The sequence below is a fragment of the Rutidosis leptorrhynchoides genome, chromosome 3 (assembly GCF_046630445.1).
Source record: "Rutidosis leptorrhynchoides isolate AG116_Rl617_1_P2 chromosome 3, CSIRO_AGI_Rlap_v1, whole genome shotgun sequence".
NCBI lineage: Eukaryota > Viridiplantae > Streptophyta > Magnoliopsida > Asterales > Asteraceae > Rutidosis > Rutidosis leptorrhynchoides.
The window spans coordinates 38,832,858-38,847,527 of NC_092335.1; the positions used below are offsets into that span (position 1 = coordinate 38,832,858).

At 35.0% G+C, this 14,670-nt stretch overlaps 1 protein-coding gene across 1 annotated transcript; it reads right to left on the minus strand.

Annotated features, from left to right (window-relative positions):
- Positions 1-6,679: 6,679 nt before the first annotated feature.
- LOC139899878 (uncharacterized mitochondrial protein AtMg00810-like) lies at positions 6,680-7,009 on the minus strand. Its single transcript, XM_071882706.1, has one exon. The coding sequence runs from the start codon at positions 7,007-7,009 to the stop codon at positions 6,680-6,682; it is 330 nt and encodes a 109-aa protein (XP_071738807.1).
- Positions 7,010-14,670: the final 7,661 nt, after the last annotated feature.

Below are 14,670 nucleotides of genomic sequence, written 5' to 3' on the forward strand. Positions count from 1 at the left end.
CGGTTATACCACCTGAATTATATTTTCTGTAATCTAACTCTTATTAACTTCACTAACATTTATATTTATGTTAATAAGACCTCATGATTGTACGCAACACGTCATTTGACAACACGGTACTTTATGTACGCAACACGTCATTTGACAACACGGTACCATGGGTCGAGATTAATTCCGATCAATACGAATACGACGGGGTCTTTATATGTTATCTAACATTTATGATTACTTATGCAATTAATCATTATTTATTTCATGCATACTAATGTTTATTCTTAAATTTATAATCTTAAAAGTTAAAATAAAAAAAAAGGTAGTTTGTATTTTTATTAAAAGTAAATCTTAAAAGTTAAAATAAGAAAAAGTAGTTTGTACTTTTATTAAAAGTAAATCTTAAAAGTTAAAATACAAAAAGTAGTTTGTATTTTTATTAAAAATAAATCTTAAAAGTTAAAATAAGAAAAAGTAGTTTGTATTTTTATTAAAAGTATATCTTAAAAGTTAAAGTAAGAAAAAAAAAAGGGATGGTAAAATGGAATAGTTTTTTGTCAAAAATGAAGTATTGAAAATGAAGTGTTCTCCTTCTATAACTAAAAAAAAAATATATACTTTTATCAAATGAATTTTTTTGTGGCCGACAATTTCAAACACGAGTCCGTGTTTAGTTTATCAAGAATATCTCTTGCTTTGGTGAAAGGTCACGATCACGATATCAGGTGTTGTGAAAGAATTAAAAAATTGGTCAAGTGGCCTTTTAAAAACTAGAAAAAAAATTTAAACAAAAAGTTTTTTTTTATATATTTATAATTTACGGGTAACGTAAAAAAAAGGAAGTTTTTTTTAAAAAAAAAACAAAGAAAGTGTTTAAATGAGTTTTACAGAAAGGGGGAAAGCAAAGTAAAAAAAAAACTTTTTTTCCAAACAAAGGTAAATGAAAGTAGGACTTAATACAAGAAAAAAGTAAACATCTCCTAGACGTGATAAAATCTATCAATGATAAGTATTAGACTTGATGAGCTAAATGTGACAAAAATGTTTCAACATGTCTTATGTTAATTTTCTAAAATAAGTTATTATTATTCCGAGTTTAACACATATACATATGTTAATTAAAAACAACATTTTTGTTCTTATGTAGTGTTGGGTTGCAATTTTGGTTGTATGCCACAATTCCATCCAGTAGAGTGACAATAGAAAACTTTTGATGATAATCAATAAAAAACTTTTTTCCAAACTTGTCAAATGTTTTGTTAAAAACGTGACCGTTGAAAAAAGGAGGTTGAATAATAAAACTTAAAAAACAAATTATTTTTTTAAGAGTGTGCATCAAAATGGCCCGTTTAATAATGGGGAGTAAAAATATAGTCAAATTGTTTCAACGAACAAGGGTTCAATTGGATGTCTCTTAAAAAAAAAAAAAAAAAAAATCCAAATTTCCAGTTATTTGATTTAAAAAAAAAAATCCACGGGTACGGGTGATGAATCCAATGGATCCGCATCCACGACCCGCGGGTGCTATCCCTAATTGTGACAAGTACGAATCAACTAAAAGTCTAAAAGATAAATGCTCTTATAGGGACCAAATGTTCACAATAATTGCCTAAGCTAGATATGAAACAAATAGTTCATCAAGAAGAAAAAATATGCATCTAAAGCTTCTACTGAAAATTAATGTGCAAGGTACAACATATAACTATATGGTCAAATTCATTTGAGCCTTCGGAGTCACAAGTATATATGATGTATATATATTACTCAATTAACAAAATAGTAAATCGAAATTAATTCATATGAATAGTAAAACGAAATTAATTAATTTACTATTCACATAAAAAGCGCATATTATAAAAGCGCATATGATGAAAAACGCATATGATGAAAAGCGCATATGATGAAAAGCGCAGCGCATATGATAAAAAGCGAATATGATGAAAAGCACATCGCATATGATGAAAAGCGCATATGATTAAAAGCGCATATGGTGAAAAACACAGCGCATATGATTAAAAGCGCATATGGTGAAAAACACAGCGCATATGATTAAAAGCGTATATGGTGAAAAGGATATATGATGAAAAAACACATATGGTGATTTAAAAAAAAAAAAAAAAAACACATATGGTGATTAATGGAAAACACATATGGTGATTAATGAAAAGTATATTGTGAAAAAGAATCACAAATATTTCTTGAAAGAATTCAAGGTAAGATATATGAACCAATTCATCCATCATGTGAACCATTTTGATATTTCATGGTTCTAATAGACGCATCTAGCGGATGGTCTCATATTTGTATGTTATCAAGCCGTAATATGGCATTTGCAAAGTTTCTTGCACAAATTATTAAATTGAGAACACATTATTCTGATTACACCATTAAAAGGATGAGACTTGATAATGCTGGTGAGTTAACATCTCAAGCATTTAATGATCATTATATATCTACAGGGATTGTTGTTGAACATCCAGTTGCTCATGTGCATACACAAAATTGGTTTAGCTAAATCAATAGATAAACGCTTGCAGCTAATAACTAGACAATTGATAATGAGTACAAAACTATCAATATTTATATGTGGACATGTAAATTTACATGCTGCGACATTAATTCGCATTATACCATGTGGAAGTCATAAATATTTTCACTTACTACTTGATTTTGGCTAAGAGCCAAATATTTTCCACCGTAGAACATTGGTTGTGCAGTGTATGTTCCAATTGTATCACCACAACACAATAAAATGTTTTTTCAAAGAAAGATGGTAATATATTTTGGATATAAAACATCTTCAATCATAAGATATACTGAACCCATGACGGGTGATGTTTTTACAGCACGTTTTGCTGATTGTCATTTTAATAAAACATTGTTCCCTAGATTAGGGGGGTGAAGTAAAAAAAATAATAAAATGATGCTTCATGATGTGAACATCAATTAAGGTATATTGAACTCGCACAAAAGAATGTGAAACGAAAGTTCAAAAAATAATGCATATGCAAGAACTTGCAAATTAATTACTTTATGCATTTACAGATATAAAAAAAAAGGTGACTAAATCATATATACCAGCGATAAATGCTTCAGCTCGAACTGAAATTCCAAAAGCTGGAAATAATGTCACTGTTGAGTCTTTGCCACGCATCAAACGTGGAAGATCAATTGGTTCCGAAGATAAAAATCCTCGAAAAAGAAAATCAGCTGATAATGAGGTAAAAGAAAGTGTTCAAGAAGAACCACAAATCAATATTCCTTCTGCAGAGGATATTGATAAATGTAAATACTAAAATTGCGATAAATTATGCAATATTATGGAACCGAAATGAAATTAAAATCTCTATGAGATATTTTCATATAATGTTACAATGACATCATGAATAAAGATGATGATCTGGAACTAAAATCTGTCATTGAATATACAAAATGGACATGATTGAGCTCAATGGAAAGGAACAATACGAGCTGAATTAGAATCGCTCGATAAAAGAAAAGTTTTCGGATCAATCGTTATCACTTTTAAAGATGTGAAACGTATGGGATACAAATGAATTTTTATCCGAAAAGAAATGTGCAAATGAAGTTACAAGGAAAACTAGACTTGTAACTCAATATTTCTCACAAAGACCATAAATGAATTATGAGGAAAACTTATCCTCCTGTAATGGATACAATTACTTATTAGATACTTAATCAACCTGGTAGTTATTTAAATGCATCTCATGAATGTTGTTACTACTTATCTGTATGGATCACTTAATAATGATATATATGAATATACCTAAAGAGTTAAGGTATCATAAGCATCTAATGTAAAACCCAAGGGAATATATTCCATTAAATCACAAAGATTTCTAAATGGGTTTATACAAACGGGACGTATGTGGTATAACCGATTAGATGACTACTTGATAAAAAAAGGGTATAAATATAAACTTATTTTGCACGTATGTTTTATAAAAACAATGTTCGGATATGAGATCATAGTTGTTTATGTCAATGTTCTTAACATCATATGAACAAATAAAGAGATCTATGAAATCATTCAACTTCTAAAGAATTATTTTGAAATGAAAGATCTTGAAAAAACCAAGTATTACCTTGGATTGCAAATTGAGCATATGCCTAATGATTTACTTGTACATCAAACAACTTATACCGAAAAGATTTTAAAACATTTTTTTTAAAGACACTCATTGTTGTTAGATCACTCAATATTGACACTGATCTATTTCATCCCTGCGAAGATCATGAAAATCTTAACAGATCGGAAGTTCCATATTTTAGTGCAATTGAGGTTCTTATGTATCTTATAGATTGTACAAGACCTGACATTTCTCTTGCAGTTAATTTGTTGGCAAGATTCAGCTCAAATGACAATGGAGCGGGATCAAACACATATTTTGATACCCTTGAAAAACTGCTGATTTAAAATTATTTTATTCTAACGTTTCAAAACAAGATTTGGTTGATTATGTATATACAGGTCATTCATCAAATCCTCATAAAGATAAATCTCAAACTCGATATGTATTCCTAAATGGAGGTACCACAAAATCATGGCGTTCTTAAAACAAACACTTGTTGCAACATCATCAAATCATAACGAAGTGATTGCATTATATGAAACTACTCGAAAATGTGTTTGGTTGAGATCAATGACACAAATCATTATTGATTCTTGTGGACTAGAACGCTATAAAAGACTAACAACTATCTTCACCAACAACTATATATGAAGATAATGCAGCTTGCATAATACAAATGAAAGAAGATTATCAAAAGTGACTGAACAAAATATAAATACTGACGAGGCGCCAAAGCCATAGACGGTCTTAATGGTCATAAGTTTGATGGAAAAGAATGGTATATTGGTAAGGCTCAGAAAAGACTACAAGGGAATAGGAATTGAAACAAGGGTTTGAGCAAACCATGAAGGAGACTGTAGACAAATCACAGGGGCTAAACTTGTACATAAAAGATTTAGATGATACAGTTTCAGATGAAAACCTCAGATTCTTCTCATATACTCAAGATCTCGTAAAAGACAACCAGATTAAAATGAGATACGTTCAATCAACAACTCTGCTGATCTTTATACCAAAGCACTGCCAACTGCTATTTTCAGAACACACGTTCATAATATTGGCATGAGGCATGTTCAGAAGATGTAACAACTCAGGCGTTGCCTACTTGAGGGGGAGTCAACTCTATACTGCACTCTTTTTCCCTTAGCTAAAGTTTTATCCCAATGGGTTTTCTTTAGCAAGGTTTTTAACGAGGCAGTACTAGTTATTCTCTAATAAAATTGTCATCCAAGGGGGAGTGTTATAAAATATCTAGATTGTGTTATAAAATATCTAGATTGGATGTTAATTTTATTATTATTATATTTCTTGCATAGTAATATTTTATACTATAAATAGACATGTATGGTAACCATTTAAGGCGTACCATTTCTCTTGAAATATCAATATCAATATTTCTTCTCTCCTTCTTCTCTCTTTTTCTCTCTTTGTTCTTATAACCATTAAAGGTAGTTATAAGCCTACTGAATTATAACAAGAATGACTTAAAAAGACTTCATAAAAAGAGCGAATTAAACATAGATGTGAATGTAAATTACGGAGCATGTTGCTAACAAGCTACGTCAATTCTCTAGACTGATTTTTGGTTGTAAGCCCTACTACGCCTTTTACCACTTTGTTCCATAAATCAAAATGTGATGTTCAAGCACACATATTAAAATATGTGATTCTCTTGCTCTCGGAGACCATGTGATACATAATTAATTTACTCGATAATTAATTTACTTGAGGGATTTTTTACACGTGATGCCCATGAATTCGATGTGAGTTTTTTCGAGAGGCGGTAGAATTGTGATTGTAAGTAACTAGATGGGGTGAATAGTTACTTAATACGTTTTTAACACTTTTTCGATTGATCACTAAATTGGATTAACTATGATCAACCAATTCAACTCAAACTTGATGTGTGTGGTATGTATGTTCAAAATGATGAATAAAGTAATGTAAAGAACATAAACACAAGGATTTATAGTGGTTCAGGTGGATGTTAACTAATTCACCTTAATCCACTCCCCGATGTTGAACGATACATTATGCATATTATTTCATGACTCCGTATTACATCCAGCATGAGATATAAATACACTAGTTATTAAACCCTACTAGCTATGTGGGCTGAGCCCAATACAAAAGATAATGGACTAGAATAAATATAGTCTAACGGCCCCCCGCAGTTGGAGCGGTAGGACTCCGGACGCTCAAACTGGATTTGAAGTCGTCAAATAAGGCATATGGCAGACCTTTGGTGAAGATGTCTGCAAACTGAAATCTGGAAGGCACATGAAGGACCCGTACTTGACCCTGAGCAACTAGATCACAAAGTGTATATCAATCTCAATGTGTTTCGTCCGCTGGTGTTGAACCGGGTTACTAGCAAGGTAAACAGAGCTGACGTTATCACAATACACCAAAGTAGCTATAGTTAGGGGGCAATGTAACTCACGAAGAAGATTACGAATCCAACAAGTTTCAGCAACAGCGTTGGCAACCCCACGATATTCTGCTTTGGCACTGGAACGAGATGGGGTGGGTTGCCGCTTGGACGACCAGGATAGAAGGTTGTTACCTAGGAAAACACAGTAATCAGAAGTCGATCATCTGGTAGTTGGGCATCCGGCCCAATCAGCATCAGAGTAGGCAACCAAGGAGGTGGTAGATGACGAGTATAGCTGTAACCCACAATCGGTGGTGCCCTGTATGTAACGTATGACCCGCCTGAGAGCGTGCATGTGTTGTTCCCGAGGATCATGCATGTAGAGGCATAGCTGCTGAACGGAATATGATATATCAGGACGAGTGAAGGTGAGATATTGTAAAGTGCCTGCAAGGCTCCGATACAGAGTCGGATCCTTGACTGGAGGTCCGTGGCTAGTAAGTTTGGCACCCGGTTCAACCGGGGTCCTGCAGGGGCGACATGAAGTCATAGCAGCTCGCTCAATAATCTCGGTAGCATATTGCTTCTAGGAGAGACACATGCCAGATGGAGTACGTGTGGCATGAATCGCAAGAAAATAGTTCAAGGGACCCAAATCAGTCATCGCAAATTCCTTATGTAAGGAAGAAATAATCTGCTGGAGTAAGACTCGAGAGGAAGCAGTCAAAATAATGTCATCAACATATAAAAGAAGGTAAGCTGTGTTGAGTCCCTGTCGATAAATGAAAAGAGATGTGTCACAACGGCTCTGGTGAAATCCAATACGCTGGGCATAGCCAGCAAAGCGCTGAAACCATGCGCGAGGTGCCTGCTTAAGGCCATATAAAGACTTCTGCAATAAGCAGACATGATCCGGGTATTTGGGATCCCGAAATCCTGGTGGCTGGTGCATATAAACAGTCTCTGAAAGCTGTCCGTGGAGGAAGGCGTTCTTGACATCTAGCTGATGAACTGGCCAATGTCGAGAAACCGCCAAACTGAGGACAGTGTGTATGGATGCCGGTTTGACAACCGGGCTAAAAGTCTCATCACAATCAATGCCGACCTGCTGGCTACGACCGTTAGCAACAAGTCGAGCCTTGTACCTACTCAAACTACCATCTGCATTAAACTTGTGCTTGAACAGCCACATGGAGCGAACTATGTTCGTGTCCGATGGGCGGGGCACACGAGTCCAAGTACTGTTGTTAATTAAAGCAAGATATTCATCAGTCATAGCTTGTTTCAAGTTATGGTCAGCGAGGGCGTCAGAGTAATTGCGAGGGATAGGAGAGATGATAGAAGTGTGGAGATTGAGGCGTTGCACAGGTTTGGTAGTACCTAGGCGTGCGCGGGTGATCATGGGATGAGTGGAAGTAGAGGAAGATGTAGCCTCGGCGGGAGGAGGCTGTGGCTCCGTGGTAGAAGAGGGTATGGTAGCGGTAGCCTCTTTTGGAGGAGGCTGTGTCTCCAGTGTAGGAGTGGTATCGGTAGCCTCAGAAGGAGGAGGCCGTGTCTCCAAAGATGTCGGATTGAAAGGATAGGTTCTGGAGAATAGACTTGGTGGAGGATCGAGAAACTCATAAGATGGTGGCTGAGTGGGTGTCATAGAGCCAAAGGGAAAGGTTGTCTCGTCAAAAGTGACATGGCGGGAGAGAATAATGGTGTTGGTGGTGAGGTCTAGACAACGATATCCGCGATGGTTAGAGGGGTACCCTAAGAAGATGCAAGGGGTGGATCGTGGGGTGAGTTTGTTAGTGGTTGGTAGGTGAGGGTAGCATAGGCAGCCAAAGACACGAAGAGTGGTGTAATCAGGGTTTTGGTTGTATAGGCGAGTGTGTGGGATGTCGTGGTTAATGGCGGACGAGGGTAAAATGTTAAGGAGATAGGCGGCCATATGGAGGGCTTCCACCCAGTATGTAGGAGGTAGATGAGCTTGAAAGAGTAGTGTGCGGATGAGGTTGTTGATTGTATGAAGCATACGTTCTGATTTCCCATTTTGTTGGGAAGTGTAGGGGCAAGAGAAGCGGAACTGAATGCCATTGGTTTGAAGGAGTTGGTGAAACGCGTTGTTATCGAATTCCCCACCATTGTCACATTGGAAGGCTTTGATTTCTTGATTAAATTGAGTTCTTACAAAAGCAAGAAAGTTTATAAAAGTATTAAGTGCATCAGATTTATTTCTAAGTGGAAAAACCCATACATAATGTGAATAATGATCAAGGAATATAATATAATACTTTAAACCACTAAGACTAGCAACAGGAGAAGTCCATAAATCAGAATGAATTATATCAAAAGCAGCATTAACATTAGTACTAGAAATGGAAAAAGGTAGTCGAACATGTTTGCCAAGTTGACATGCATGACAAAATAAAGGTGTCGACGTCTTATTACGAATAATATTTTTATTGGAAAGTAATCTGCGAAAGACATCATGTCCAGGATATTCAAGACGTTGATGCCATGTAACGGGACTAGTGATAAGTGCTTGCTAAGGAGAGGAAGTGGTGGGTGACGTGAGCGGATAGAGGTCCCCTGTGCTATCACATCGGAGAAGGAGACGACGCGCCAGGTAATCCTTCACAGAAAAACCAAAAGGGTCAAACTCAACAGAAACAATATTATCTCGTGTAAATTGTCGAACAGATATAAGGTTTTTAATTATATTAGGAGTTACAAGGACATTGTTTAGGTGTAAGGGTCAGTGTAAGGTAGGTAACAAGCTATGACCGATGTTGGTTACAGGAATTGTGTTCCCATTTCCAACAGCAACAGATGAATATTTGCAATTATTAAAAATAGTACTAAGATTATTAATACAGGAGGTAAGGTGAGATGACGCACCAGTATTCATGTGCCATCCGGCAGCCCCGTAGTCCTGAAGAGTCATTGAACTGAACGCATTGGGTAAAACGATTTCTTGAGTTTGAGTGCGTGGGTCAACCGTGAAAGATCCATAAGTACTGGGCTGTCCTGACCCAATAGAAGTAGGCTGTCCAGAAATAAGGGCCTGCTGACCAGGAATTGGCCCAATAGAAGGTGGCCCAAAAGCAGTTTGTTGAGTCATGTGAAAACCTGGTGGTGTTGGCAAAAGGCCTGCTTGGGCTGTCGGGCGTGAAGGTGGGCCTGGTGGGCCATATGAATAATACGGAACCTGATAATGAGATAATGGACCTTGTAAGCTGCCAAGAGACTGGGCAGCGAGCTGATTCTGTTGGGTTGCGATGAGTTGAAGCAATTGGGCTTGACTCACACTATTGGACCGAGAGTTTTGTGAGCGATTGGCGCCTGTGTTGCGTCTGGTGTTTACATCGTGAGCAAACCAGCACCGATTTTCAAACTGACAGTAACCATTTGAAAAATTGCGACAAGGCTGAGTGTGAGCAGGAGGTGATGGTGCAGATGTTTGAGCCACAAGGGCCGTCGGGTTGGACGAGTTTAATGGTGTTGCAGTTGCGTTTCGTTGTTCCCGATTTAAGGTCATTTCCTCCATTAGTAACATTGAGCGAGCCGTATCTAGATCCGGGAAAGGATGTGATGTGTGAAACGTGGTATATAAATTATTGTATGGAAAATACCGGCTTTAAAGATTACACACACTAACGGGCAGTGTACCCGATCGTGTAGTAGTATAGATAATGGTAAAATCCGTGTATCGTTCCAAGGACAGTTATATGTGCAAGTTAAGATTGTATAAACTAAATTGAGTTTTAACTAGATAAAATGAAACCAAACAAATACAAGATATTGGGTTGCCGTTTAACGATGGACAAATCAATAAAGGAATAAGTTTAAAGGACAATATTTTTGGTATTTTAGATTTATAAAAAATGAAAAGATAGTTTTAATATCAAATTAAACAAATATGCTCGTCTAGACTTTTTAACCTCGAATGTTGATTGTTGTTTTAGGATTAAGACTGGATTGATTGACTACGTATGATAACTAATTAATTGTTTTACCAAGAGTAGTCTTGTGCAAACACTCAAACGGGATTACACGACGCAAGTGATGTTCTTGTCATCTAAGACCTCCTATTTGTAATCAATTAATTCAACTAGCCTAAAGACTTGAATGATGATCATGCCAATGATGTGTTGATTGAAATGTCCCGTTCTTATTGATTAAAAACGTTCCATATTAATTGATTTCGTTGCGAGGTTTTGACCTCTATATGAGACGTTTTTCAAAGACTGCATTCATTTTAAAACAAACCATAACCTTTATTTCATCAATAAAGGTTTAAAAAGCTTTACGTAGATTATCAAATAATGATAATCTAAAATATCCTGTTTACACACGACCATTACATAATGGTTTACAATACAAATATGTTACAACAAAATAAGTTTCTTGAATGCAGTTTTTACACAATATCATACAAGCATGGACTCCAAATCTCGTCCTTATTTAGGTATGCGACAGTGGAAGCTCTTAATAATCACCTGAGAATAAACATGCTTAAAACGTCAACAAAAATGTTGGTGAGTTATAGGTTTAACCTATATATATCAAATCATAATAATAGACCACAAGATTTCATATTTCAATACACATCCCATACATAGAGATAAAAATCATTCATATGGTGAACACCTGGTAACCGACATTAACAAGATGCATATATAAGAATATCCCCATCATTCCGGGACACCCTTCGGATATGATATAAATTTCGAAGTACTAAAGCATCCGGTACTTTGGATAGGGTTTGTTAGGCCCAATAGATCTATCTTTAGGATTCGCGTCAATTAGGGTGTCTGTTCCCTAATTCTTAGATTACCAGACTTAATAAAAAGGGGCATATTCGATTTCGATAATTCAACCATAGAATGTAGTTTCACGTACTTGTGTCTATTTTGTAAATCATTTATAAAACCTGCATGTATTCTCATCCCAAAAATATTAGATTTTAAAAGTGGGACTATAACTCACTTTCACAGATTTTTTACTTCGTCGGGAAGTAAGACTTGGCCACTGGTTGATTCACGAACCTATAACAATATATACATATATATCAAAGTATGTTCAAAATATATTTACAACACTTTTAATATATTTTGATGTTTTAAGTTTATTAAGTCAGCTGTCCTCGTTAGTAACCTACAACTAGTTGTCCACAGTTAGATGTACAGAAATAAATTGATAAATATTATCTTGAATCAATCCACGACCCATTGTATACGTATCTCAGTATTGATCACAACTCAAACTATATATATTTTGGAATCAACCTCAACCCTGTATAGCTAACTCCAACATTCACATATAGAGTGTCTATGGTTGTTCCGAAATATATATAGATGTGTCGACATGATAGGTCGAAACATTGTATACGTGTCTATGGTATCTCAAGATTACATAATATACAATACAAGTTGATTAAGTTATGGTTGGAATAGATTTGTTACCAATTTTCACGTAGCTAAAATGAGAAAAATTATCCAATCTTGTTTTACCCATAACTTCTTCATTTTAAATCCGTTTTGAGTGAATCAAATTGCTATGGTTTCATATTGAACTCTATTTTATGAATCTAAACAGAAAAAGTATAGGTTTATAGTCGGAAAAATAAGTTACAAGTCGTTTTTGTAAAGGTAGTCATTTCAGTCGAAAGAACGACGTCTAGATGACCATTTTAGAAAACATACTTTCACTTTGAGTTTAACCATAATTTTTGGATATAGTTTCATGTTCATAATAAAAATCATTTTCTCAGAATAACAACTTTTAAATCAAAGTTTATCATAGTTTTTAATTAACTAACCCAAAACAGCCCGCGGTGTTACTACGACGGCGTAAATCCGGTTTTACGGTGTTTTTCGTGTTTCCAGGTTTTAAATCATTAAGTTAGCATATCATATAGATATAGAACATGTGTTTAGTTGATTTTAAAAGTCAAGTTAGAAGGATTAACTTTTGTTTGTGAACAAGTTTAGAATTAACTAAACTATGTTCTAGTGATTACAAGTTTAAACCTTCGAATAAGATAGCTTTATATGTATGAATCGAATGATGTTATGAACATCATTACTACCTTAAGTTCCTTGGATAAACCTACTGGAAAAGAGAAAAATTGATTTAGCTTCAACGGATCCTTGGATGGCTCGAAGTTCTTGAAGCAGAATCATGACACGAAAACAAGTTCAAGTAAGATCATCACTTGAAATAAGATTGTTATAGTTATAGAAATTGAACCAAAGTTTGAATATGATTATTACCTTGTATTAGAATGATAACCTACTGTAAGAAACAAAGATTTCTTGAGGTTGGATGATCACCTTACAAGATTGGAAGTGAGCTAGCAAACTTGAAAGTATTCTTGATTTTATGAAACTAGAACTTTTGGAATTTATGAAGAACACTTAGAACTTGAAGATAGAACTTGAGAGAGATCAATTAGATGAAGAAAATTGAATAATGAAAGTGTTTGTAGGTGTTTTTGGTCGTTGGTGTATGGATTAGATATAAAGGATATGTAATTTTGTTTTCATGTAAATAAGTCATGAATGATTACTCATATTTTTGTAATTTTATGAGATATTTCATGCTAGTTGCCAAATGATGGTTCCCACATGTGTTAGGTGACTCACATGGGCTGCTAAGAGCTGATCATTGGAGTGTATATACCAATAGTACATACATCTAAAAGCTGTGTATTGTACGAGTACGAATACGGGTGCATACGAGTAGAATTGTTGATGAAACTGAACGAGGATGTAATTGTAAGCATTTTTGTTAAGTAGAAGTATTTTGATAAGTGTATTGAAGTCTTTCAAAAGTGTATAAATACATATTAAAACACTACATGTATATACATTTTAACTGAGTCGTTAAGTCATCGTTAGTCGTTACATGTAAGTGTTGTTTTGAAACCTTTAGGTTAACGATCTTGTTAAATGTTGTTAACCCAATGTTTATAATATCAAATGAGATTTTAAATTATTATATTATCATGATATTATCATGTATGAATATCTCTTAATATGATATATATACATTAAATGTCTTTACAACGATAATCGTTACATATATGTCTCGTTTAAAAATCATTAAGTTAGTAGTCTTGTTTTTACATATGTAGTTCATTGTTAATATACTTAATGATATGTTTACTTATCATAGTATCATGTTAACTATATATATATCCATATATATGTCATCATATAGTTTTTACAAGTTTTAACGTTCGTGAATCACCGGTCAACTTGGGTGGTCAATTGTCTATATGAAACATATTTCAATTAATCAAGTCTTAACAAGTTTGATTGCTTAACATGTTGGAAACATTTAATCATGTAAATATCAATCTCAATTAATATATATAAACATGGAAAAGTTCGGGTCACTACAGTACCTACCCGTTAAATAAATTTCGTCCCGAAATTTTAAGCTGTTGAAGGTGTTGACGAATCTTCTGAAAATAGATGCGGGTATTTCTTCTTCATCTGATATTCACGCTCCCAGGTGAACTCGGGTCCTCTACGAGCATTCCATCGAACCTTAACAATTGGTATCTTGTTTTGCTTAAGTCTTTTAACCTCACGATCCATTATTTCGACGGGTTCTTCGATGAATTGAAGTTTTTCGTTGATTTGAATTTCATCTAACGGAATAGTGAGATCTTCTTTAGCAAAACATTTCTTCAAATTCGAGACTTGGAAAGTGTTATGTACAGCCGCGAGTTGTTGAGGTAACTCAAGTCGGTAAGCTACTGGTCCGACACGATCAATAATCTTGAATGGTCCAATATACCTTGGATTTAATTTCCCTCGTTTACCAAATCGAACAACGCCTTTCCAAGGTGCAACTTTAAGCATGACCATCTCTCCAATTTCAAATTCTATATCTTTTCTTTTAATGTCAGCGTAGCTCTTTTGTCGACTTTGGGCGGTTTTCAACCGTTGTTGAATTTGGATGATCTTCTCGGTAGTTTCTTGTATAATCTCCGGACCCGTAATCTGTCTATCCCCCACTTCACTCCAACAAATCGGAGACCTGCACTTTCTACCATAAAGTGCTTCAAACGGTGCCATCTCAATGCTTGAATGGTAGCTGTTGTTGTAGGAAAATTCTGCTAACGGTAGATGTCGATCCCAACTGTTTCCGAAATCAATAACACATGCTCGTAGCATGTCTTCAAGCGTTTGTATCGTCCTTTCGCTCTGC